The sequence below is a fragment of the Penicillium daleae genome, assembly GCF_028827525.1.
Source record: "Penicillium daleae strain IBT 16125 chromosome Unknown utg000002l_segment0_segment0, whole genome shotgun sequence".
In the NCBI taxonomy this organism is placed as follows: domain Eukaryota; kingdom Fungi; phylum Ascomycota; class Eurotiomycetes; order Eurotiales; family Aspergillaceae; genus Penicillium; species Penicillium daleae.
Genome location: NW_026623150.1, coordinates 3,958,358 through 3,982,209, shown reverse-complemented (window position 1 = coordinate 3,982,209; position 23,852 = coordinate 3,958,358). Strand labels below are relative to the sequence as shown.

Here is a 23,852-nt window from a genome sequence, read left to right as displayed (position 1 = left end):
GCATTGTTTAAATATAACGAACCAAAAGCCATGTCTGTATCTGTAGTCTGGACTACGACCGTTGTACATATTACGTACTGGTTCAATATTATTCCGACCAGCCCCAGCTGACGGCGGCACCGCCACAGTGTCCAGTGTTCAGCTGGTGTGGCTGGTGCTAATTATAGGCCGTTCTGCCCGCCAATTGTCCACCGCCCTTCCCCGAGGTCAGTTCACCAGCCACAGTGGCGGTGACACTCCCCCACCAATCAGCAAGCGTGGGTCACCGCTTCTTGAGCGGGAGCCGGCCTGCGAACCCGAAGACTCAACTAAACAAGTAACAAAGATTCCTATTGCAAATATCATTTCACGAAAACTATGACTCGATTGGCGGGTCAGTGCTTCTAGCCCCATTCTCTTAATATCCATTCCATAAATTATCACTCTTTCATATCAATTTCTGTTCACCTATACTCCCTTGAGCATAGTGGCTCCTCTTTCTATTTGTATTCCTCTTATTCCCATAGATTCTATTTCTGTTTCCCCAGCCATCGGGGGAGCCGCTGGGCCTTTGAGCTGTCGCCTTGTACCCGGTACTTTTCTTCTGATGGGATTTCTCGTAGAATCCTTTCGTCCAAGCTACAGCTAATCACCCGAGGCCAAGTCAACTCTCCATCCCCCCACCAATCGACTCCGACTTGTTCGCGCCCAACCCTGTCCCGAATGTGAGCTTCCAATCGATCCCTGGCCGAGTCTTGATTTGCTGCTGCCTTCGCTTCACTCTCAACCCAACCCAATCCTCCGTGACTCTCTGCCCTACAGACCATAACTCCGTTCGCTGCTCTGCCCAACCGCTGCACCTCCCCTGCACGCTGATGCCATCAACCCCAGCCTCCTTCGATTCTGCATCGAATTTTTCTTCCCCGACAACCAAACCATATATGATTCTTTAAAAGTCTCCTCGTGTCTCGTCCACCACGATCGGACCTATTCGCCGATCTTGCTCACTGGGGGTTAACGTTACCGGATTAATCATCTTGGGCATTTGGTCTTTGCCTGGTCCTTTTGAAACCCCCCCCCCCCCAAGTCACTCATTTTCTTTAATACGGTGGCTGCAGCTGTTCCCCTGAATCATCTCCATCTTTGTCTTATTCTCTTTATATCCCACATTCCATATACCATATACCCATACATCAACCCACGAACTATCGAAATCCCTATCTGTCGGGAATTCCGTTCTAACTAACGGAACCTTGTTGAACTAGCGGTTCACACCGCTCCCTCGCCTTTGCTGTCGATCGCAAAGCTCTCTGATGAGTGATCTTCCTGTGTGACGCCAGTCGTCTACGACTATCGCTAGCGATGGCGCCGCTCGGCCAGACGATCGCCGTCATTGACAAGTCTGGCAAGGTCGTCAGCACGGTAAGCTTCTCTTTTCCTTCGGCCGAGATGCAAATCTCCGGCTACACCTTCATCGAACCCCATCCCCATCATACAATGATTTGAACTTTTCTAACGCGTGCCATTCAGAGCAAACAACTATTTGGAGTCTTCAACCAAGCCAAGGCTGCTTATAAAGAGCGCAAGGCCCACTTCAACTCGGAGCGAAATGCCAAGATTGCAGAACAGCAGGCCCTCAAGGCCCTGGCTACTTACCAGATCGATGACTCGCCGTCGGTAGCTTCCCGGCGCAGTCACCGCAGCAGGTCACAACATCATTCGAGTCGCAGTCAGCACCACCAAACCAGGTCACGCTATGAACAGGACCTACATTCTGCGACGGGAAGGCCCGAGTCTTATCATGGACCTGGCCAAGGTCTCCCCCGCCGCCATACACACCACGAACTCACAGTTCGAGAAGCTGCTCGGCCAATGACTGCTCGATCCAAATCAGATGCCCAGATCGACATGGACTTGGCCTATGGCGAAGCTCACCCTGCTGCCCTGTCGAGATACAGCCCACCGGAACCCAACGTCGATGATCAGAAGCAACTCGATGGCCTGGTGAGCCGTGCCCAGTGGCTGCTCGAAGAGGCCCACTGCGTGCAACACAGTGCTACTGCTACCATCAGCCACCTCCAAAAGAACCCGGACGCCATGGCTGCCGTTGCCCTGACCTTGGCGGAAATCAGTAACCTAGCCAGTAAGATGGCCCCCGCGGCGCTTTCTGCGTTTAAGTCGGCCGCGCCGACTATCTTCGCCCTTTTATCCAGCCCGCAATTTCTCATTGCCGCCGGACTCGGGCTTGGCGTGACTGTGGTCATGTTTGGCGGCTACAAGATCATCAAGAAGATCCAGTCAGGCAATGCAGAGCGAGGAGAAGAAGAGTCCATCAGAATGGAGGAAATGATGGAACTGAACATGGAAGCCGACAGCCGGGTCGAAATGTGGCGACGCGGTGTGGCCGATGTGAAAGCCGAAAGTGTCGGCACCTCTGTTGACGGCGAGTTCATCACACCTCGGGCCGCAGCTATGTCGGGCATTGATATCTCGACCGCACGCGCGCAACGAGATCCGCGATTCAAATTCGATGACGGTGGCTCCGTCGCCTCATCCCGTCGCTCACGTCGCTCACGCACTTCCCGAGCTCACACCACGGCCGAGTCTCGCAGTGGTCGCTCCCGGAGAGAGCCTGAGCCTGTTCCCGCTTCGAAAGCTCCCTCTGGGTTCTTTGTCCGATCATCCAAGGCGCCGACAAAGGCACCGAGTCGGGCATCTAGTCGTGCACCGAGCAACGCACCAAGCAAAGCACCTTCTAAGGCTGGCACAAGCATCTCTGAAAAGGAGAAGCGGCCCAAGGAGAAGAAGAAGAAAGGCCCGAGTCGCTTGCGACTCATGTTTACCGCATAATCACTACTTAACCGACAGTACACACATCACATCTACGTTCCCACGAAACGAAACGAACCAAAATAAAACGACGACTCTACGCCAGCAGCACGCATCGTGGATACGAGCTGGCGGACGCATGTGTATATATCGTCAGCTCTCTTTGTACAATTCAGAGGGGCACAACGTCTGGGATACATACCCTGCCTTACCATATGGCCCACCAACTCCGATGATAACGACATGACCATCACGTCTCCACTTACAATCTTTTCTCCAATGTCTACAATTTTGAACGAACATTCTTATCTTTATGTCTGGGTTATAGCAAGCATGTTTTGGCGTTACATAGCATCGCTCTTACTTATTTCGATTACAACGGCGCCTGGCGAATATGCGAACCCGGATATATAGTTCTCTTCTCTAGACGCAAAAAAATATGCATTATCACCGGTAAACTTCCAGCCTTGCTAATTCTCTTGTATATCTCCCTTGTATCTATTCGGCTTTACACAATCGGCCCAGCGAAACCCCCCTCTAAGCCTTCTCAATATGCTGACTCGCACCTTTAGCATTAGCCGCATCAATCCTAGCCGCCACCCGAATCACAGTCTGATACGACTTGAATTTGCGTGTCGGCACTCGTGCCGCAAAGATCTCATCCAATTCCTCCAGAGATCGACCTTTCATCTCCGGCATGAAGAAATAGAAGAATACCACGCAGCAGAGATTCGATGCAGCCCAGATATAACCGTATCGAGCGCCCTGCCATGTCATATAGCAATCATCGTCAGAAACCCGGGAACCGAACCAAAACCATTATCTCATTACAGTCTCCAAAGGGAAAAGACTTACCCAATTCAAATGCTCCGGATTAATAAAATACGGGGTACAAAAATTGACCAACCAAGCCAACAAATACCCCAACGAAGTCGCCGTGCCCACCGTCCACGCCCTCAACCTTGAACTCACCAATTCCGTCGCTACGGGGTAACTTGCCGCACCAACGCAGCCATTATAACTGAAAAAAAAGACAGCGGTGAATGCTACAAGTGTTTGACCCGTTGGCAACGTGTCTGGACTCACGGTGGCCGCGATGGCTGTGGCTAGTTGGCATAGGCCACAGGCTACGGCGCCGAGCATGAGGATGGATCGTCGACCAAGCAGTTGGCTGATGGCGTACATGCCGACGTTGACGCCGAAGAAGCCGAAGCAGGTGTTCATAATGGAGAATTCGAAGGCTTTGGTTATACCGCAGACGGTGAAGAAGTATGTTTGGTAGCCGATGAGGAACCACACGCCTGAGGCGGTTTGGCAGCCGATCATGCCGTAGCAGAGCAGTGTGCGGCGGAGGTCAGGCCCTGAGATGATAAGTAAATGAGTATAAACATTCTCTCCCAGTGTATTGATTCGAGGAGATATAGGGGGAAAGGGACGTTCTTACCTCGGAACATATCCAGCGCAGAAACACTTCCCTGCTCACGCTTCTCCTCCTCAACACCCTTAATCATCTCTACCCACTCAACCTCCAACAAAGTAGGCACAACACCCCCCTCATCACTACTCTCATTACCCCCAACCGCCAAAAGACTCGCATAGCTCGAGCCACGAAGCTGTTCAAGCGCTTTCCTCGCCTCCTGCTCTTTCCCGCGATGCAACAACCACCTCGGACTCTCAGGAACAAAAAACAACGCGACAAAAAGCAACGTCGGCACAATATACAAACAAGCCAACGGAATCCGATACGACAACTCATCCAATCTCTCTTTCGTCTTATTATCCACCACCGCACCCATGATACTCCCAATATTCACCCAGTACGCGAACAGCGCGACCATCACCCCGCGCATATGTGCGGGTGCTACCTCTGCAGTGTAGATATTTGAAAACGTGACGAGAAACCCGTTTGCGAAGCCGAGAAGCAGACGGCCTAGGTAGAGTACTCCTGCGGTGGACGTGCCGATTTGGATGCCGCAGGCGATGGCGTTGACGATGCAGGCTAGCCAGAGGGCGGGTTTGCGGCCGAGATAGGCTGAGAAGACGCCTGCTACGAGGGAGGAGACGAAGGAGCCTAGGGTTAGGAGGGAGGTTATGAGTTGTTGGACTGTGCTCTGTGTTACGGGTGAAGTGTTAGGTATGTGTGAATAGGATCATCACTTGTTCTAGCGGTAGCTAGATAAATAGAGAATGAATGGACATGGGTGTATGTATGTACTCACGTCAATTGCATAGCCAGTCTCACTCCCCGGTGATGCGTACCCGAATACTTTGAGAAACCCCGGCATTGCCTGTAGCGAACCTACTGCTGCTAGGTCGAAGCCATACTGCATGTTGGCCATGGACACAAGACAGCAGAGGAAGAGGCATTTTCGATTTTGCCAGAGCGTCGTTGAGGAGAGACTGTTATCTGCCATGCTGGTTGCTGCCAGGTTATGAACCGCAACTGTGACAATTTGACTGGGAAAAAGATACAGATACCAATCCAATGGATGGTCTGTCTATATAATCTCCGCGTCTATATTTTGGGCATTCGATACTCTACATATACACCTGCACATCCTGTGCCGAGATGCTCGTGAGGGGAAGCAGGCGCTAGTCATTCCAGGAGATACCCAAATCTCTTGTTGGAGAGTATAATTTGAGAAGATCGCCATCTTGTGTATTCAGACATGGGAATAGATCGGCTTATGGCCGGGCAAGTCCAGAATATTTGGCACTACTGTAGATGGGCCCCCGCAAACCCCGCAAAGGAAGAAATCTGGGGCTACGGGCCCCACTCAACTCGAATCTGTTCATTATCACTTCGATTGATCATCTCCCAAGTGAATACAAGACTTCAATGATGATCTGAGCTGTAAATAAGTGAAGGTGGTAATTGCAAGGGAAAGTTGTGTCCATTCGGGGGGTCTGTATCTCGGTGGCCTTTGCGCTAGGGATAGACTCTATCTATACGACCCGAGAACCATGAGCAGTTCACGTCCACAATCCGACGCATCGAGACCGTTTATCCTTTCTTCAAATATTAGTCTTTTGTGGGGCCATTACGGCTAAACGAGATACTATGCTTTCGACAGACGCCTTCACGGAGATACCCCACGAGATACTCGTAATCCTCCCCATTCGAGGCTAGCAACCATGCCCCGCGAGCACCTTGTCTAGTCTCGGCATAAATCATCCGACAGCGGGGCTGGTGCTAACATGTTTACCACAGGGCATCAGTGATGTTATGAGACTTCCACATGGTGGCTGGCTTCTTGGCCCTTTATATCTAAGCTCAGGCTGCGCACCGCCCACCCTATTTTCCAAGTCGCTGGACGTGGCAGCATCCCCTTCACCCGTTGCTGATATCACCAAAGCAACAAGATGATAGGTGAAAAGCTTGAAGAGCTATTTGCTCTTATTTCGGCGCGGGATCTACTCAGTCAGGCAGCATGGAGCAAGCTGAGCTTGGCCACAGTATTACCTCCAGTGCTCACGGTCTTGGGCCTACTGATCATGATAGACTATGGCTACATGCTATATCTACACTTTAAGATGGTTCGTACCATAAATAAGTTTAGTCATGAGAGCATCAAAAATTCTAACCAGCAAAAAGCCCCCAGGCCCCCTTCCACTCCCCTTAATAGGAAACACACACCTCCTCCCAGACAACAAACCCTGGATCTACTTTGAGCAATTATCAAAACAATACCAATCCCCCATAATCACATTCTGGACCGGTCGACGCCCAACCCTCTGGATATGCGACGCCTGGACCGCAAACGAACTCCTCGACAAACGCGCCGCAATCTACGCCTCCCGCCCACGCATGGTTGTCTTCAGCGAGCTCGGCGCCGGCCAGTCCAATCTAGTCAACATGTACTACGGCGATAGATGGCGCTTGCACCGGAAACTAACCCATATGGGAGTTGGTCTGCAGCAGGTGCGGAATTATCGGGGGTTTCAGAATGACGAGAGCAAGGTTGTTGCGTTTGATTTGTTGCGGGAGCCGACGGAGTATGTGAAGCATTTTGAGCGGTATGCAACGAGTGTGGTGTCTATTATTGGGTTTGGGAGGCGGGTGGCTAGGTACACGGATCCGATTATTACGGAGGTTATTGCTGTTATGCAGCGGGCGGCGGAGTTGAATGTTCCTGGGAAGACTTTTCCGATGTTGATGGAGTCGTTTCCTTGTAAGTTGAAGAGACAAGATGGGAGGGAGAGAGGGGTAAATCTGGGGTCCGGGATTGACAATCTACGGGCTGGCTAACTTTTGACAGTTCTTGCCAAATTCCCTAACTGGATGGCACCCTGGAAACAAGGTCTAGGTAAAGGACAAGGCCGAGGACGACCATTCTTCTACGCGCTCGCCGAAGAAGCAGCCCAGAAGCCCGACACAGACTCGTGTTACGCGAAGAAACTCTTTGAGGAGGGACCGAAGCACGATCTCTCACGCATGGAGATCTCCTCGCTATCGGGGAACCTGTTTGGTGCTGGTAGCGACACCTCCAGCTCGACACTGGTCACTTTCGTCCTTGCGTGTTGCGCGTTTCCCGACGCATTGCCTAAAGCCTGGGAGGAACTTGATCGAGTCGTGGGATCACATCGGAGCCCGACATTCGACGATGAGCCGGACTTGCCCTACGTGAAGGCGTTTGTGAAGGAGGTCCTGCGGTGGAGATCCGTTGCGATTATTGGAGGGCAGCCGCATGCGCCTATTAAAGATGATTATTATAAGGTATGACGATGGAGAGAGTAAATAGCAGTTTCATCACTGTTACAACTCTTGATGCAATGCAGTTATAGGCTCCGAGTTTTGAACGTGCTGATCTGATACGTCCATTTAGGGCTGGTTCATCCCACGAGGAACCTGGGTCCAGGGTAACGTTTGGGCTATCCACCATCATGAGCGAGAGTTCCCCGAGCCAGATCGTTTCAACCCGAATCGATATCTGAAGGATAGTGCCGACCATCGCCCATTCCCTGGCGAAAAGGGATACATGACCTTTGGATGGGGACGGCGTGTGTGCAGTGGCCAGGGACTAGCGGAACAAGGAACCTTCATCACGATTGCGCGGCTCCTTTGGGGATTCAGGATTGAAAAGGCACTGGATGAGCAGGGCAATGAAATTCCCGTGGATATTTTCGACTTTACGTAAGTACGATCTGAATGACCTAACTATACTCTCTACTGCTGTATAAGTGGTTGAGCGATTCTTTGTGCTTTGCTAATCACCAGGCTTTTGCCTGCGTTTCTTTTGCAGGAATGGTCTCAATATGCGACCTAATCCCTTCGAATGCAGAATCACACCTCGTAGCCCTGAAATTCGAGCCGCTATTGACAGAGAGGGCCGGCAGGCATTGCAAGACCTGTCTCGTTTCGATGGCGAGACTCAATACCGCATGAGCACATACTACGCCACGGAGAAACTATGATGGGTCTGCGTGGATGCGGTCTTCTATTGTTCTCAGCATTAGCAATGCAATTGTCTCCAGACAATCTCGCCTTCAGTTTCCTCTTCGTTGTATATCCCGGCAAAGCGAGCATTGATGAGCAGCCGAAGCCTGCGTCTTGCGGAGTATGGCCATGTCCAATTCCATCCGCGTGGGGGCGGCTGGACGGTGGAGCCTGCGCAACGCGGAACGCTAATGTGCAGCGCGACCACTCCTCTAGGTGGATAGGCTCTTGCCTCGGAGTTGAATCATCAAGTCCTCGCCTTGACTGTGATATCTCAGCTTTCGCTATACAAGTTACAAGTTGTCGCTTGGTTGAATATGCAGCAATTGGAGAGCGTGAATGGGCTGAAGCCAGGAGGGAATGGAAGCAGAAGCTCGGGAAAATTGGGGGTGAAATGAATGCACTCTTCCCTTGGGACTCTGATTGCGATTGCTTAGAAGGTGGGGAGATCGGGGATTTCTGAATATCCGCAGCTTACTCCGTCCATCCAGCGTCAGCTGACACTGTACATGAGGCGTCAAGGGGATACCGTTCTAGCTACATGAGCAACTTTTTCCAAACGACGAATGAGGTTTGACAGTCATCATCATCGTTTTCTCTTCAGGAGTCCTGGACAACTACTATCTTGTAGCATGTCATGGAACCGGCAATAAGTGTAGCCCAGATTTGCCGTGATAAGACGGTAGAAGCTAGCTCCAGATACAGTCCATCACAGGATCAAACCCGGGGAGGAACAGTTCGCGACAAGGCCGTGGGTCTGCGGGCGCAAAAAGATGGAGCATGCAGAAGGCCGCGGAATTTCGGGGGTGACCTCTCCATCCACACGTAGTCTAGGATTCTTTAGATAGACATGTCCTTTATGGAGGAATTTTGGTGTGTCTGGGCGCAGCTTCGGCAGATGCGAGACCCCGAAAGAGCCGGATGGCCAGTGTGAGCATCTCCAGGGGCAGGTTGGAAAATGTCGAGTAGCCAATGGCTCAATTGGCTGTGGAGGCCGTGGTCCCTCTCCCGATCGCCCGCTGTTGCCGAGCTCAACGCCCCTCCGAATGCGCCACAAATTTAGGAATGTCGAAAGGTGGGCAAGCTAGTTTCTATTGCGAGATTTGAAATGGTGAAAGGCCAGCACTAGTAGGAAGAATTCTTCCTGTACACCCCATTTCTGAGATAGTTCTCAACTGTCGATGCTGGTCTTCATGTTGTCGGCGGAGGAGACGCCGTCTGCCGCCCGGTGACCGGCACAGCACCAATGACTTTAGATTCGGAGATAAACTAATATATTACAAAGGAATTGTTATATATGACCTGTGTTTGGACCCGCTCATCGAACAAGCCGAAAGACCAAATGTGTCAGACTTAATATGTCAGAACACTAGTTATGTTCTGAGTCTGACATGACATGGCCACAAGTCCTAGCAGTAATTAATGAGGAGACGCATCAACGCATCAAACGTTCCCATTACTCCCCCAGTTTGTGGAGAAACAAGACGGGGCGACGATTGCCGATCAAGCTGGTTCAGGGGGGCAAAAATAGCCTGTAATCTGTAATCTGTAGAATGATGGTATGCTGTGCTCCGGAATTCTGGATAAAAAAGAAAGCATGGAGGTATTCCGGAGTAGAAGTCTGGCACGGGTGGGCCGGCAAACCGTCCGACTAGTACGCTGAGGGAGGCAATTTTCTTGAAATAGCCAGACTCGTCCGGGACGAGCTTGTCGGACAGAGTGTGGACCTTTTTTCATATTCTTCTGCTTCTTCTCTTCGCGTCTTGTATATTCTGCATCAGTTGTTCATATTTGCATTGCATTTTTTCCCCCATCATGAGTGTGCCGCGGGCTAATGTCGTGCTTGACGTGGTTATAGTTGGGTAAGTCGGGATGGTCATTTCTTGGTAACGCAGAGCCGTGGACTAACTTTGAACAGGGCCGGTATGTTGTATCTCTTGTGGCATTCCATGGATCTTGCATTGTCCTGGATCTGATTCGCACACCTGATCAAGGACGCAATTGACAAAATGAGCATGCAGGCATTGGCGGCATGGCCGCAGCCCTGACCTTGGGTCTAAGAGGCCATCGTGTCGTCGTCCTTGAAGCAGCCCCAAAAGTACGTCTCGTGATCAATATCATGTTTGGATCATGAATGAGTGTTAACGTTCACCCATTGATAGTTGATGGAGGTTGGAGCCGGAATCCAAGTGTCACCGAACATGCTAAGGATGTTCGAACGTAAGTCCGCGTACAAGCCTGGTCTCAGATCATCGATACAACTAACCTCCCACCAGGATGGGGGTTTCCGACTTGATTCACGCCCAAGATGTCGCACTGGAGCACATCCACGTACGACGATGGGAGGACGGTAGCATCCTTGCCACGATGCCGGTCAACAAGACCTTCGGCCAGCAGACAGTCATCCACCGTGCAGATCTGCACAATGCGCTCATTGAAAAGGCCCTGGCCCTGCCCAATGTAGAACTGCGGGTGGACTCGCTGGTCACGAATGTCGAGTTCAGCCCAGCATCCGCCACACTCGCCAATGGAAGCATTGTCCGTGGTGACATCGTTATCGGCGCCGACGGCATCAAGTCCACGATTCGGGGACACCTGTTGGAAGATCTGTCCTTGAAGGCCATCGCCACGGGCGACGCTGCATACCGAATCATGCTTCCGCGCAGCGTGATGGAGAAAGACCCCGAGCTGAAGAAGTTGATCGACGAGCCGCAGGCGACTCGTTGGCTCGGTCCTGGACGCCATATCATCGCATACCCCGTCCGCAATCACCAGTTGTATAACGTTGTCCTGCTGCATCCAGACCGGCACGAGGTTGAGGAGTCATGGACGACCAAGGGCTCCAAGCAAGCAATGGTCGATAACTATGCCGGGTGGGAACCGAAAATCAGGAAGCTAATCGATCTGGTGGACGACGATGAGGTGCTGGAGTGGAAGTTGTGTCTGCACCGCCCACTGAAGACGTGGATTCGGGGCTCGGTGGCTTTAATTGGCGATGCGTGTCACCCCATGCTGTATGTTCCACCATCCCTGCGCCCATATTCCTTGTACAACCCAACTAACCGCCGATAGTCCGTACGTGGCACAAGGTGCGGCGCAAGCCGTCGAAGATGCCGCAGCTCTGGGTGTTCTCCTATCGACCATCTCATCTCGACACGAAATCCCACGCGCGTTGCAAGTATATGAAGAGTCGCGAAAACCGCGTGCAGAGGCAGTACAGCAATCGGGTTCCGATAATCGTATCACTCTGCACTTGCCGGATGGACCTGAACAGGTCGCTCGTGATGAGCAGTTCCGGGCCTCGACGGTGGGATCGAACCCGGATAAATGGTCCGATCGTGAGATGCAGCGAGTTCTGTGGGGATGGGATGCTGAGAAGGCTGCTTTGGAGGCTTGGATTGGTAAGAAACGCGTGTCCCGAGCATTGATGAAGAAATTGCTAATTGTTTCGTATTCTTTGCAGAAGCAAGCACCGAGGGCAAAGTCAACGCCAGCCTGTAGTGGGCATACACTTCTCTATACAGTATATTCAACATAAAGCAAGCACCCATTGTGCACAGCCCGATATATCAATATCAGCCCTTAAGGGGACGATTGATATTTCGCGGCCTTGTCTCTCCTCGACTTGGTCCATGTGGCAGCGGTACATATGCATCGGAGGATTTGTACATACTATTCAACTACGACCAATAGACATAGAACGCATATACAGTCTACTCAATGAACAGCGACCAAGATGATTATCCCGCATGGTAACTTTTTTAATTTCATTATACAATCATTCAAACCGGGAACCCAATCCACTATATAGCAGGACATGATAACCATGAAAAGGGAAACCGCAGCATTTTTTTTGGCTGGGTGGAAAGCCAGTGACGCTCAGCATATGGCTCTCCATTTTCTCACTATGAGAAAGAAGAAGGAATTTACAACTTCTCGCCGGCAGCAGCCTTCATCTGGCCGTACTTCTTGAGACGGATGGCAGACACGTTAATGAAGCCAGTGGTCTCGGCGGGGGAGAAGTCACCGATCTCGTCCATGGAGGACTCGGTCATGTCGTACAGCTTCTCGGTCTCGGAGTAGCGGCCGAGGACGGACATGGTGCCCTTGTAGGCACGGCAGCGGACAACACCGTTGACGGTCTTCTGGGAGGCGGTGATGGAGGCCTCGAGGAACTCGCGCTCGGGAGAGAAGTACATGCCGTTGTACAGGAGCTTGGAGTAGTTGAAGGTGACGAAAGAGTCACGCAGGGCGCGGACCTCACGGTCCATCACAAGACCCTCAAGGTCGCTATAAAAAGTCAGCGCATTTTCACGCAAGTAAAATGTACCAACAGCAGGGGAGAGAAACTCACATGTGAGCGGCGCGCAGGCAGGTAAGACCGGGGGTCTCGTAGCAGCCACGGGACTTGATACCGATGAAACGGTTCTCGACCTAGGTGGATATTAGCTTGAGGTGTCTGGAAAGCTTCATGCGATGCTCCAATAACTTACAATGTCGATACGACCAACACCGTTGCGGCGGGCAATGGCGTTGGCAGTCAGGAAGAGGTCAACAGAGTCGGTGACAGTCTTCTGCTGGCCCTTCTCAGTGTACTCCAGCTTGACGGGGACACCCTTCTCAAAGGTGAGGGTGAAGTCCTCGGGCTGGTCGGGGGCAGTGAGGGGGTCCTGGGTCAACTTCCACATATCGGCGGGAGGAGTGATGTTGGGGTCCTCCAGGATACCGGCCTCGTAAGAGCAGTGGGCCAGGTTCTCATCCATGGACCAGGGCTTGGACTTGGTGGAGGTGACGGGGATGCCCTTCTCGGCAGCATAGGCGAGGAGATCGTTACGGCCGACGAAGCGCTCGTAGAAGACGGGGTCACGCCACGGGGCAATGACCTTGATGTTGGGCTGGAGAGCGTAGAAGGCGAGCTCGAAGCGAACCTGGTCGTTACCCTTGCCGGTGCAGCCGTGGGAGACAGCGAAGCAGCCCTCGCGCTAGGAAACAGTATCGCATGATCAGCGACCATCCACAGTAAGGGAAAAAGGCAGTGAGTGTGGGGAGCATACCTGGGCGACAGCAATCTGAGCACGGGCAATGACGGGGCGAGCCAGAGAGGTACCTAGAAAAGCCATCAGCAGGGCGACCTTGATGTAGCACTCAATTGGAGATTGGTCATACCGAGCAGGTACACGTTCTCGTAGACAGCATTGCAAGCAATGGCGGGGAAGCAGAGTTCCTCGATGAACTCGCGGCGGATGTCGACAATCTCGCACTTGAGGGCACCGATCTTCAGGGCCTTCTCGCGGGCAGCCTCGAAGTCCTCCTCCTGACCAACATCGGCCACTGTATGTTGCATTAGCATCCATCCCAGTAATTTTTGTGATTCGCGTTGGTGCTTGCGACTTACTGAAGCACACGACCTCGTAGCCATCCTCAATCAGGTACTTGACTATTATCGTGTGTCAGCGACTGCCATGGATGGAGCTATTGTTCTTGAGGGCATATCGTACGGATACAGCTAGTATCGAGGCCACCGGAGTAGGCAAGGCAAACCTGTTGAGGCATTAGGTCAGTTCGGTCGGGAACGCGGCAATTGGAGGTGTGGAAAGTGGGATGGAATGGCGGTCTAAATGAAAGTGGGCAATGGCAATGGCAATGGCAATGGCAATGGCAATGGGCATTGCCAGCGGCGACAGGAGCAATTGAATCAACCTACCTTTCCCTTGGACATTGTGAGTGATGTGAAATGTGTTGTAATGAAGCTTAACAAAAAAAGGTAGAAACACTGGAGTTGAAATAGGTTCGAAAAGGTTGAGTCACCGGGAAAAAAAGGCGGGTTTTTGGTGCGGGCCCCGGGAGTCACACTTCTTGGCGCCGACACCGGCTATGATGATAAGCTGCCTCTTCCCGATAAGGACGAGTGCTCACCGCTCGGGAAAGTCCATGTGCAATTGTGGATGGCGTCGATCGGGATCCCCGAGAGGATATTTGAGTATTTATCTAGAAAGATCGACTATGCTTCATCGCAGAAGAACTGTCCAGACAATAGTTACGAGAGCACTGCAAAACAATGACGAGGGTATATCTTCCGTTTCCCGCAAATACTCATGACTCAATCCCATTGGTCGATAAGAAACTCAAGCAGAGAGCTCCTAGAGACTCGACAAACTCCTCTATGATTAGTTCCACACCAGAGATGTACTACTCGATGATCTGTTTCCACGATGGGTAAAGGGTAAAGTCCAAGCACTACTCCTAGAGGTCCCACAACACAACAGCCAGGTTGGACTGCTTAACACTGCCGTCATAACAAGTTGTTTGGCAAGTTTGCATCCGCGGTTATTCACGGCGTATCCCCGCAATGCCCCCAGGAAACCGACAGGAGGGATTCTCTTTATAACGAGAATGTGGGAGTTCTAAGACTTTTTACACGTTTCTGCTCGCTAGCACGGCATTCTCATCTCATTCCCCTTTCAACGATGTCGTTACCTCGATCATCGCGGAGTCTGATCCCGCGAGTCTCACGCCGATGCTACTCCAGTGCTCCCTCGCCGCGGGCGAAGCTCAACCTCCCTATTGATTACAAGTCTACGCCACTACTGCACCATACCCCCTCCTCCCTATCTAGCGTGCCCGACTTCCCAGCGGCAGCTACCAGCAAGCGGCTAAATCTTTTTCAAGCCATCAACTCTGCGTTGCGGACAGCCCTATCAACCTCCGACAAGGTCATGTTGTTTGGCGAAGATGTGGCTTTCGGTGGTGTCTTTCGGTGTTCGATGGACCTTCAGACAGAGTTCGGCTCGGAACGAGTCTTTAACACACCCTTGACTGAGCAAGGAATTGCCGGTTTTGCCATTGGTGCTGCGGCCGAAGGCATGAAACCTGTGGCAGAAATACAGTTTGCCGACTATGTCTTTCCAGCATTCGATCAGATTGTCAATGAGGCTGCCAAGTTCCGATACAGAGAAGGTGGTACTGGAATCAACGTTGGAGGCTTGGTGGTTCGCATGCCCTGCGGTGCGGTTGGACACGGTGCACTGTACGTTTCACTGGAGTCGTCTTGACGTGGTGCCTCAAACGGATTCAGATTCTGACATGCTTTCTGGCTAGATATCATTCACAGTCCCCCGAGGCCCTCTTTGCACACGTTCCTGGTGTCCGAGTGGTCATGCCACGGTCACCCGCACAGGCCAAGGGTCTCCTACTTTCCTCCATCTTCGAACACAACGACCCGGTTATCTTCATGGAACCGAAGATCCTCTATCGAGCCGCCGTGGAGCACGTCCCGAATGAATACTACACGATACCCCTGAGCAAGGCGGAGGTGATCAAGCCCGGCAAGGATCTGACAATCATTTCCTACGGTCAACCCCTCTACCTGTGCTCTTCTGCCATCTCCGCCATTGAAAAGACTATGAAGGGTGTCAGCATTGAGCTGATCGATCTGCGGACAATCTACCCCTGGGATCGCCAGACTGTCATTGACAGTGTCCGCAAGACGGGACGAGCTGTGGTGGTTCACGAGAGCATGATTAACTATGGTGTTGGTGCCGAGGTCGCCGCGACGCTACAAGAAGGCGCCTTCCTACGCTTGGAAGCCCCGGTCAAGCGAGTCGCTGGCTGGAGCACCCACACCGGCCTATCCTACGAGCAATTCATCCTGCCCGACGTTGCCAGTGAGTTATCTAATCTGTACATCCATAGAGATTACCCCTAATTGACACGCTTCCCAGGAATTTACGACGCGATCAAACAGACTCTAGAATACTGAGCGCAGGCCTCTCGGAAATGTCATGATAGACCAAAGTATACCTACTCTACCCAAATAGCCTGTAATCCTACAGTGTTTTAGGATGTCCAATAGAATCAAATATTTTCGCACAAAGCACCTTGCTTTGTTTGTATTGTTCTCGTAGTATGATTCGATCGTCCGGGCGACACCTGGCTGCAGGTCCCGTGTAGGCCTGGAACCTGATTTAGGCACCGATCCACCCAAAATATATCGTCAACAAGCAACCCCATCCAGTCTACACTTGGGAGCACCGGCAACTATCACACCTCTACAAAATAAACAATCATCCCAGAACGGTGCCTGTAGTATTCCAAAGTGTAAAAAATGGTCGCCTCCAGCCTCTAACGATGGGCGACCGTGCCAGACCCTGGACACTGATGGGCAGCCCCTAACCGGGTCTACCTACTGCATGCACAACGCGTTCAGGTCAAGAAGCGCAAATGAAGCTGATCTCTTCAAAATGCAGCACCAGGATCCTGAGTAGCTGTATCGTTATTGTAAAACTCCTTTGTAGGCCCCCGCGCAGTATGGACCTCGGGCTTGGCACTGTCCGGCAGGTTCCATGGGGCCATGGGCATCTGGTTCCCGCAGCCGCATGTCCCCACTTGGCCCGAAAAGCTTAAATATTCTAGATCAACGACGCCCCAACGACATGGAACGGAAAAAAAATAGCCCAAATAATTCCAAAATCTAATAAGAATGTGATATTGAATTAATACAGGTTTAATTAATAACAGAAGTGAGAATGGATGAAAAATCAGTTGGGATTCTTCAGATATTGACTGAGTTGTCGCAAAATTCAGTTTGTTGATCTACATGGAGATGCCGGGCTAGCATAATTGTGACGACCGCCAACAACAATCGGAATTTACCACCACCACAATCTCTGCAAGACACAGAAACCACACTACACATAGAATGAATCCTAGATATTCTATTGATCTGTAATTTGCAGAGACGGATAGACTGGACCGGATAGAGCATCGAGTACCACCGAGTAGCACTGGACGGGATATCAAATTGACAGTGTATATTGGCATATCCTGTAACCGCCAAACTCACCCCAGACAACCTTGTATGTGTAATTTAGCGATGCTGGTGCCTTGGACTATAATTCTGCCTCCATGAGGCACCACTTCGAAATCCTGGAACAAGGCACCAAGGAAGGCTGGCGAGGTAGCCTTGGAGGGAAGATAGGCAGAAAAGCTGGGAAGGCACGAAGCAAACAAATCGCCCACACTGGGGGGTCGTGGACACTGGGGGACGGCCCTTACCCGATTGGGAAATGGGTATTTAAGCCTCTTCCTCACCTCCGGAAACTCTCCTTCTTTCTCTCCTCTCCAACCTTCCCACAACTGCGAAAACCAAGTTGTCGGCTGCGCTTCGCTACTCCGGTAGCGTACACTTTTCCTTTCTGCGTGCTGAACGTTCTTTTGAACGTTCTTCTAAGCCTCCCCCTCTCGTGAACAGTCTTCACCATGAAGCTGTTCAACAACTTCGTTTTTCCGGCCGTGGCGTTCGTCCTCTTGGGCATCGTCCGACTGCTGGTAACTCTGATCCTCCTCCTGGCGGTCGGAGCTACCTCTGTCGTTCGTCCCCTTGGGGTCGACCCCGCGTTCCTGGTCCGCTCTTCGGCAACGAAGAGGTAAGTTGATGCCACCCCATACCTCACCCATCGCCCATCACCCATCGCCCATCACCCATCGCCCATCACCCATCGCCCATCACCCATCGCCCATCGCCCCTCACCCTTCCACACCTCACCCACTACCCCCTCCACCCATGTTCGTTCACCCATCCCATATCAAACCTTCACCCACCTCATGTGGGCAATGAGATGACTGAGCTGAGACTAATGCTTTCACCAGCGATGAAAACAACAACAAGGAGACACTGTCAGGTGTCAAAATGGCGACCACGACAAGCACCCCCAACCCCGGTCCTGATGAAATGCCACACCTAGCTCAGCCAGTCAACACCCGGTCGATGGATGAACGTGAGCTCATGATGGAAAACCGCGAACGCAATGTCTATCTGGCTCAAAAGGATCTCGAAGAGGACCAGGCCAAGTTCGCGGCGGACCTGAATGAGCTGGCATCCTATCGCCGGGCCAATGCTAGTTACGTGGATTTCTGCTTTAATCTCAAGAAGCGTCGCGCTGATTTGCTCCGACCTTACCGCCAGGCGGAGTGGGACTTGCAGGCCAAGATGCAGTCCCGCATCGACAAACTTGAGATGGACTTGAGGGTGGCTCGCAACCGGAACTCCGACTACGACCGTCGATTGACTGAGAATCGGAGGACTGTTGCCAAGGAGGTTGCCATGAAGGTTGAGAAGGAATTGGTTCGCCGAGAGGATGAGCTAGTTCACCAGGTCAGAATGGAACTCGACGCTGCTCGCCACAGTGCCAAGACATTCGAGGACCAGCTAGCCGAGGCCATCTCCACCAATTCCGACCTCAGCGCAAAGCTCACTGAAGCGACAAAGGAATACGCGGAGCTCAAGGATGAGTTCGACAGTTACCGGCAGAGCCTGGACGAGGCCGCCGGACGCCTACAGTGGGGCATGCGTCCTGACGCAGATAATGACCTCACCATCTGTGGCACCGAGGACGACCCTCGAGCTTCGCACGTCGCCGCGCTGAGAGAGATTGACCGTCTGCGTGGGGTTCAGCTGGCATTGTCCAAACACCATTCCGACACGTACAGAATCAAGAACGGTATGATTCACAAGTACGGCTTGGAGAAGCGTAAGCTCGAGTGCAAGGTCAACTTGCTCGAGCGGGACCTGTCAGCGTTGAACACCCAGATCGCCAATCTCACCAACCTCCCCCTGACAGAGAAGAAGGACGCCGCCGTCCAGACCGAGTTCTCGACCATCCAGACCGACGCCGTCACCCAAAATGACGCTCTCGCTCTGACCGACAACATCGCTCAATCTGGGGCACCTGCCCAGACCGAAGCATCGGTCCAGACCGATCAAGTCCTCACGTATACGGTCCAGGAAGTCCAAGCTTACTGGGACGAACGTGTAGAACTGGAGAAAGCCAACGACCTGGCAAATGGTCGAGTCGAAATTCTGGAGAAGGAGTGCAATGAAAAGCTCGCGGAGCTTGACCTCGTTCAACAGAGGTACGTGAACGCCTTGGACCACATCCATCGCGTTCATATGCCCGCTGATGCGCTCCGAGATACGGTGGATTCCGCGAACCAGGCATATGAGAAGGTCATGAAGGCCTACCAAGATCCTAACATGAACATGCAGCTCGTCACGCTGCTCGCCGAAGGTGGCGACCTTCAGGAATCCTTGGAAAGCCTTCAACTTTCCGCCGATATTGTCGTGGATGGGTTAAAGAAGACCGATGATGGGATGGATTTCGTCGAGGAAGCCCGCTCAATTCGTCAGCAGTTGCAGGCCAGGAAGGAAAAGTCCTCTACCGAGGGCTCTGGGAGCACAACTTGACTTGACCGAGTGTGATTCTTCCCAACTACTGCGCCGATTCGTCTGCTGTTGCCGCCCAGAACCAAACACCCTCTCGCGAGGGTCCTGGTGCCAAAGCAACCTGAACAGACCGCGTGCAAAGCATCCCAACTACTGCCTCGATTCGTCTGCAGTTGCCGCCCAGAATGACAATGCCCTCTCGCGAGGGCTCTGGAGCCAAAGCAACCTGAACAGTCCGAGTGCACACAGTTTTCCGGCTTCTATGCCTCGATTCGTCTGCTGTCGCCGCCCAGAATGACAATGCCCTCTCACGAGGGACCTGGAGCCAAAGCGATCTGAACAGTCCGAGCGCAATTGCCAACCACGACGGTCAATTAGTTCGCATTGGAGGAGGAGTATGAGGGAGTTCGACTGTGACGGAAATGCGCGCTAACCTCTCCGAAACTCGGCTACGGACCGCTGCCAATTGCATCGGCCATTTTTGCGGAGCACGGGATCCACGGTGGAGCGGGTTAAAGAGCCTAACCTTCCAGGTGTCGATGGCCCCTGCGTTCATTCGTCATCTGCTACGCTCGAAACCCAATTCAGCCTCGTCTCGATCAGCATTCGCATCTTACGCCCATGGTGGTTTGTTCGCCAGATCCACCCGTTTCGCCGCGCAGTTTTTTCCTCCAGATCACAGCGCCTCTCCTCTCTCCCCTCCTTGTCTCTCTTCTACGTCTCCTTGTTGTTGTTTGCCCCCCCTCCCCCCTCCCCCTCCCCCTCCCCCCTCCCCCCCTCAATCCCCGCCCCTCCCAAGCTGCGTCCTGTCACAACCAGCTTGAGTTCAGTAATGTCCCGACTGTGACCCCGCCCTCTGCGACCGTGGAGCCTGTTTCTCCATCATTGGAAACCATCGAGATAGACCTTGGTGACGAACCCGATTTTCATTTTGATCGGAAAGACAAGACGACTTTCAGATGAGGATGGCGCCCCATGCCACGCATCTGCTCGCCGCTCGGCCCATTGTGCTGAGTCTAGCCAAAGTCATCTTCTTCGCCTTCTCTCACCTTCCGCTGGCGGCAGCTGCTCCAATGCTGTCGCCCTATCTCATCTCCTCACATCGCGAGGCCGAACCTTCAACAGAACCCGACGACCCAAGTTTATGGCTGTACCTGGGCATATCGGCAGCCTTGGTCTTGAGCGGTGGAGCGTTCGCGGGACTTACAATTGCATTGATGGGCCAGGATGAAGTCTACTTACAAGTGATCCAAACGTCTGGTGAAGCCTCGGAGAAGAAGAATGCCGCCAGTGTCTTGAACCTGCTCAAGAGGGGAAAGCACTGGGTGCTCGTCACTCTTCTCCTCAGCAACGTGATCACCAATGAGACTTTACCAATCGTCCTGGATAGAAGCCTCGGCGGTGGATGGCCAGCTGTGCTGGGAAGTACTGCCTTGATTGTCATTTTCGGCGAGATTGTTCCTCAGTCAATCTGTGTTCGATACGGTCTACCTATCGGGGCATGGATGGCACCGTGCGTACTGGTTCTGATGTACGTCATGTCCCCGGTAGCCTGGCCCGTGGCCAAGTTGCTCGACAAGCTTCTTGGCGAAGACCACGGGACCATTTACAAAAAGGCTGGATTGAAGACCCTCGTTACCCTTCACAAGACGTTGGGCGAGGCCGGAGAACAGCTTAACTCCGACGAAGTGACAATCATATCCGCTGTACTCGATTTGAAAGAGAAATCCGTGGGCTCAATCATGACGCCGATGGAAGATGTGTTCACCATGTCCGCGGACACCGTCCTCGATGAACGCACCATGGACCTGATTCTGTCCCAAGGATATTCTCGCATTCCCATCCACGCACCTGACAACTCCATGAACTTCGTGGGCATGCTACTGGTCAAGATGCTCATCACCTACGACCCCGAAGATTGCAAGCGTGTCAGAGAATTTCCACTGGCGACCCTACCAGAGACACGCCCGGAAACAAGTTGTCTGGACATTGTCAACTTTTTCCAAGAAGGGAAGTCGCATATGGTGCTCGTTTCGGAGTATCCAAGCGAAGACCGTGGGACCCTCGGAGTAGTCACTCTGGAAGATGTGATTGAAGAATTGATCGGAGAGTAAGTTGACCTTCCCTTCGCCTTATCTTTCTGCTTCGTTGAGTTCTATTTACTGACAACAACAACAGAGAAATCATTGACGAATCGGATGTCTTCATTGATGTCCACAAAGCCATTCGTCGCATGGCACCAGCACCCAAAAGCCGAGTGCCCAAGGGCAAAATCGTCGAGGAGCCACCAATGGCCACTTCCCTGACGGAGGGCGAGATGGACGGGCTTGTCAAGTCCTCCTCCATCCTGACACAAAGGTCTTCAGACCTTCCTCGCCGTCGCAGCTCCGTGGAAGCCCCTCCTCCACGCTTTCAACTTCGCCGACAAAATGCCGATCAGCCTTCAGACTCTCATGACAATTGGTTCACACAGAGAGGTGCCACAGACGAGATCCGAGAACACCTGAAACACCTCGGACCCTCCAATCTTGCAAGCCGGCCGCGTCAAACGCGCTACACCTCTGTCAAAATCAAACGGAGCGGTACCTCGCCATCCCGCTCTGCCCCGACAGACTTTGAATCTGGACAAAGTCCCCCTGATTCGCACCGGTTATCTTCGCCAACTGGCCTTCAAGGAGGCATTGGAGCAGGCCTTGTCAGTTCCGGTGCCGATGCCAAAGACGGAGCCCATGCTCTCAAAGTCGGATACGGTACGATTTCCGCGCATGATCATGTCACCAAGGGTACAAATGCCCAACAATATATAGACCTTCCCCAGGTTTCCATCCCTGAGGCCGTCCGGGAGGAGCGCGAAGATCTCAACCGCACCGCATCTACCCACAAAAGCAAGAGCAAGAGCAGTAGCAGCACAGGAAGCATCCGCTCGACGGATTCAAAGTCCGCTGAATTTATATACCACCATCGTGGCCCGACCCGCAGCGGCAGCATCACAGAGCAAATCGTGGACGTCAACGGCATCCGCAAAGTCGTCCTCCATGCTAACTGCTGCAGCTCGTCGGAAGGTGAGGCTGGAACGTCCCTTCGCCAAACTGGCAACTCCTCTCCTGCTACCAAGGACAGCGCTATAAATACTATAACCACAAGCGACATGCACTCATCGGCGCACGCGTCCCAACCCAAAAAACGTCGCCGCAAGAAGAAGCATGGCAAGCACCACAAATCCGCAGGTGGTGACAGCGCTGCAGAGGACAAACCTCTTCTGCATTAGATATACCGAATGCAGACACTCCTCGCTGAAGCAGATTTACCGGTCTCAATTGCCTGAACCATCGGAAGCAAGATCGCGGAGCGCCAGACTTGCTCTGCATTTATATGGAAAGCTACTTTGCCCATGGGTCCATCAATATCCAGCAGCCCAAAGACTGGAGGCGGCGACGCTTGCAGAGTATCAATTCTCTTCTCCTTACCGGCGATTATCATGATGCCATACAGGTATGTTTCAAATCTCCATCCATCCAAATACAGGACTGGCTAACCCATGAACAGGCTCACAGAATGCAGACACCAAGAACCACCACACTTTCCAGAGCCCAGAATGCCAGTCTTCCGGTTCCAGCTCACAGAATGGAAAAACAAGAACCACTACTCTCTCTAGAGCCTGGGGTGCCAATCTTCAAGTCTCAACCCACCAAGAGACCCAAAAATCAAAAGCAAAACAAAATAACAGGACAATGCGAAGGGCCACACTCAAAAGAAAACGATTCAAGAGACATTTCGAAAGACAACTCAAAAGACCAAACCATTCAAAAAACCGCGACCAGTCTGCAGAGACTGCGACATAAAGTGTCGAGTCTCTCGCTCATGCAAAAAGACCCAAGCTATCCACGGATTTGCAGAGCCCGCGGGGTCACCCCACCGAATGTCTTGCTCTCGCAGAAAGAGATACCTGGCCACAAGGACGGCCACATGAATTGTCCAGCCCTTCCCTCCTACAAACAACCAAACAAAAAGAAACCACCATTATAGAGGCCGCGGCATAAATTGTCGAGTCTGCTGTCCTCTCATGTAACAACACAAAGCCTCGCAATTGTTACATATACCCTCGAGCCTTCAAAGACTTCGAGTACTCCGATCCACCTCCATTTCTATATTTGGTCGGCTGAACATTGTTATGTTCTGTTATATCCATTTTCCATCGCCGGTGTCTTTATATCTGCTTTGCCAGTTTTGATACATATCTTCTCTGTCCGCATTTCTTGTTCGATTCATGTTTTCTCATGTGCTGTGCATAGCCTACTTCTTTTCTTTGCACATGGTTCTTCCAGGGCAAAGCGTATGCCCTCTCAATTTCACTTCTTTACCTGCAAACCATTTCCAGCAACGTGT

At 52.2% G+C, this 23,852-nt stretch overlaps 8 protein-coding genes across 8 annotated transcripts; 6 read left to right on the top strand and 2 right to left on the bottom strand.

Annotated features, from left to right (window-relative positions):
* Nucleotides 1-1,341: 1,341 nt before the first annotated feature.
* N7458_002423 (uncharacterized protein) lies at nucleotides 1,342-2,829 on the top strand (the record flags this gene model as incomplete). The annotated part of the gene is made up of 2 exons (XM_056905806.1): nucleotides 1,342-1,401; nucleotides 1,510-2,829. The coding sequence occupies 2 exons, from the start codon at nucleotides 1,342-1,344 to the stop codon at nucleotides 2,827-2,829; spliced, it is 1,380 nt and encodes a 459-aa protein (XP_056769913.1).
* A 516-nt stretch (nucleotides 2,830-3,345) lies between these two features.
* N7458_002422 (uncharacterized protein) lies at nucleotides 3,346-5,138 on the bottom strand (the record flags this gene model as incomplete). The annotated part of the gene is made up of 4 exons (XM_056905805.1): nucleotides 3,346-3,573; nucleotides 3,781-4,169; nucleotides 4,253-4,919; nucleotides 5,028-5,138. 4 exons carry the CDS (start codon nucleotides 5,136-5,138, stop codon nucleotides 3,346-3,348), a joined length of 1,395 nt encoding a protein of 464 aa, XP_056769912.1.
* A 1,033-nt stretch (nucleotides 5,139-6,171) lies between these two features.
* N7458_002421 (cytochrome P450) lies at nucleotides 6,172-8,223 on the top strand (the record flags this gene model as incomplete). Its single annotated transcript, XM_056905804.1, has 5 exons — nucleotides 6,172-6,345; nucleotides 6,404-6,980; nucleotides 7,068-7,525; nucleotides 7,635-7,942; nucleotides 8,052-8,223. 5 exons carry the CDS (start codon nucleotides 6,172-6,174, stop codon nucleotides 8,221-8,223), a joined length of 1,689 nt encoding a protein of 562 aa, XP_056769911.1.
* Nucleotides 8,224-10,060: 1,837 nt separating this feature from the next.
* Nucleotides 10,061-11,746, top strand: N7458_002420 (putative salicylate hydroxylase; the record flags this gene model as incomplete). The annotated part of the gene is made up of 7 exons (XM_056905803.1): nucleotides 10,061-10,107; nucleotides 10,164-10,168; nucleotides 10,267-10,343; nucleotides 10,408-10,475; nucleotides 10,522-11,259; nucleotides 11,318-11,646; nucleotides 11,709-11,746. 7 exons carry the CDS (start codon nucleotides 10,061-10,063, stop codon nucleotides 11,744-11,746), a joined length of 1,302 nt encoding a protein of 433 aa, XP_056769910.1.
* Nucleotides 11,747-12,171: 425 nt separating this feature from the next.
* On the bottom strand, nucleotides 12,172-13,964 carry N7458_002419 (argininosuccinate synthase; the record flags this gene model as incomplete). The annotated part of the gene is made up of 8 exons (XM_056905802.1): nucleotides 12,172-12,535; nucleotides 12,600-12,679; nucleotides 12,739-13,227; nucleotides 13,300-13,352; nucleotides 13,412-13,576; nucleotides 13,641-13,682; nucleotides 13,744-13,786; nucleotides 13,950-13,964. 8 exons carry the CDS (start codon nucleotides 13,962-13,964, stop codon nucleotides 12,172-12,174), a joined length of 1,251 nt encoding a protein of 416 aa, XP_056769909.1.
* A 748-nt stretch (nucleotides 13,965-14,712) lies between these two features.
* On the top strand, nucleotides 14,713-16,004 carry N7458_002418 (2-oxoisovalerate dehydrogenase subunit beta; the record flags this gene model as incomplete). The annotated part of the gene is made up of 3 exons (XM_056905801.1): nucleotides 14,713-15,272; nucleotides 15,344-15,909; nucleotides 15,967-16,004. The coding sequence occupies 3 exons, from the start codon at nucleotides 14,713-14,715 to the stop codon at nucleotides 16,002-16,004; spliced, it is 1,164 nt and encodes a 387-aa protein (XP_056769908.1).
* A 1,499-nt stretch (nucleotides 16,005-17,503) lies between these two features.
* N7458_002417 (uncharacterized protein) lies at nucleotides 17,504-19,487 on the top strand (the record flags this gene model as incomplete). Its single annotated transcript, XM_056905800.1, has 2 exons — nucleotides 17,504-17,670; nucleotides 17,894-19,487. 2 exons carry the CDS (start codon nucleotides 17,504-17,506, stop codon nucleotides 19,485-19,487), a joined length of 1,761 nt encoding a protein of 586 aa, XP_056769907.1.
* A 944-nt stretch (nucleotides 19,488-20,431) lies between these two features.
* Nucleotides 20,432-22,734, top strand: N7458_002416 (putative DUF21 and CBS domain protein (Mam3); the record flags this gene model as incomplete). The annotated part of the gene is made up of 2 exons (XM_056905799.1): nucleotides 20,432-21,576; nucleotides 21,645-22,734. The coding sequence occupies 2 exons, from the start codon at nucleotides 20,432-20,434 to the stop codon at nucleotides 22,732-22,734; spliced, it is 2,235 nt and encodes a 744-aa protein (XP_056769906.1).
* Between the last annotated feature and the right edge of the window lie 1,118 nt (nucleotides 22,735-23,852).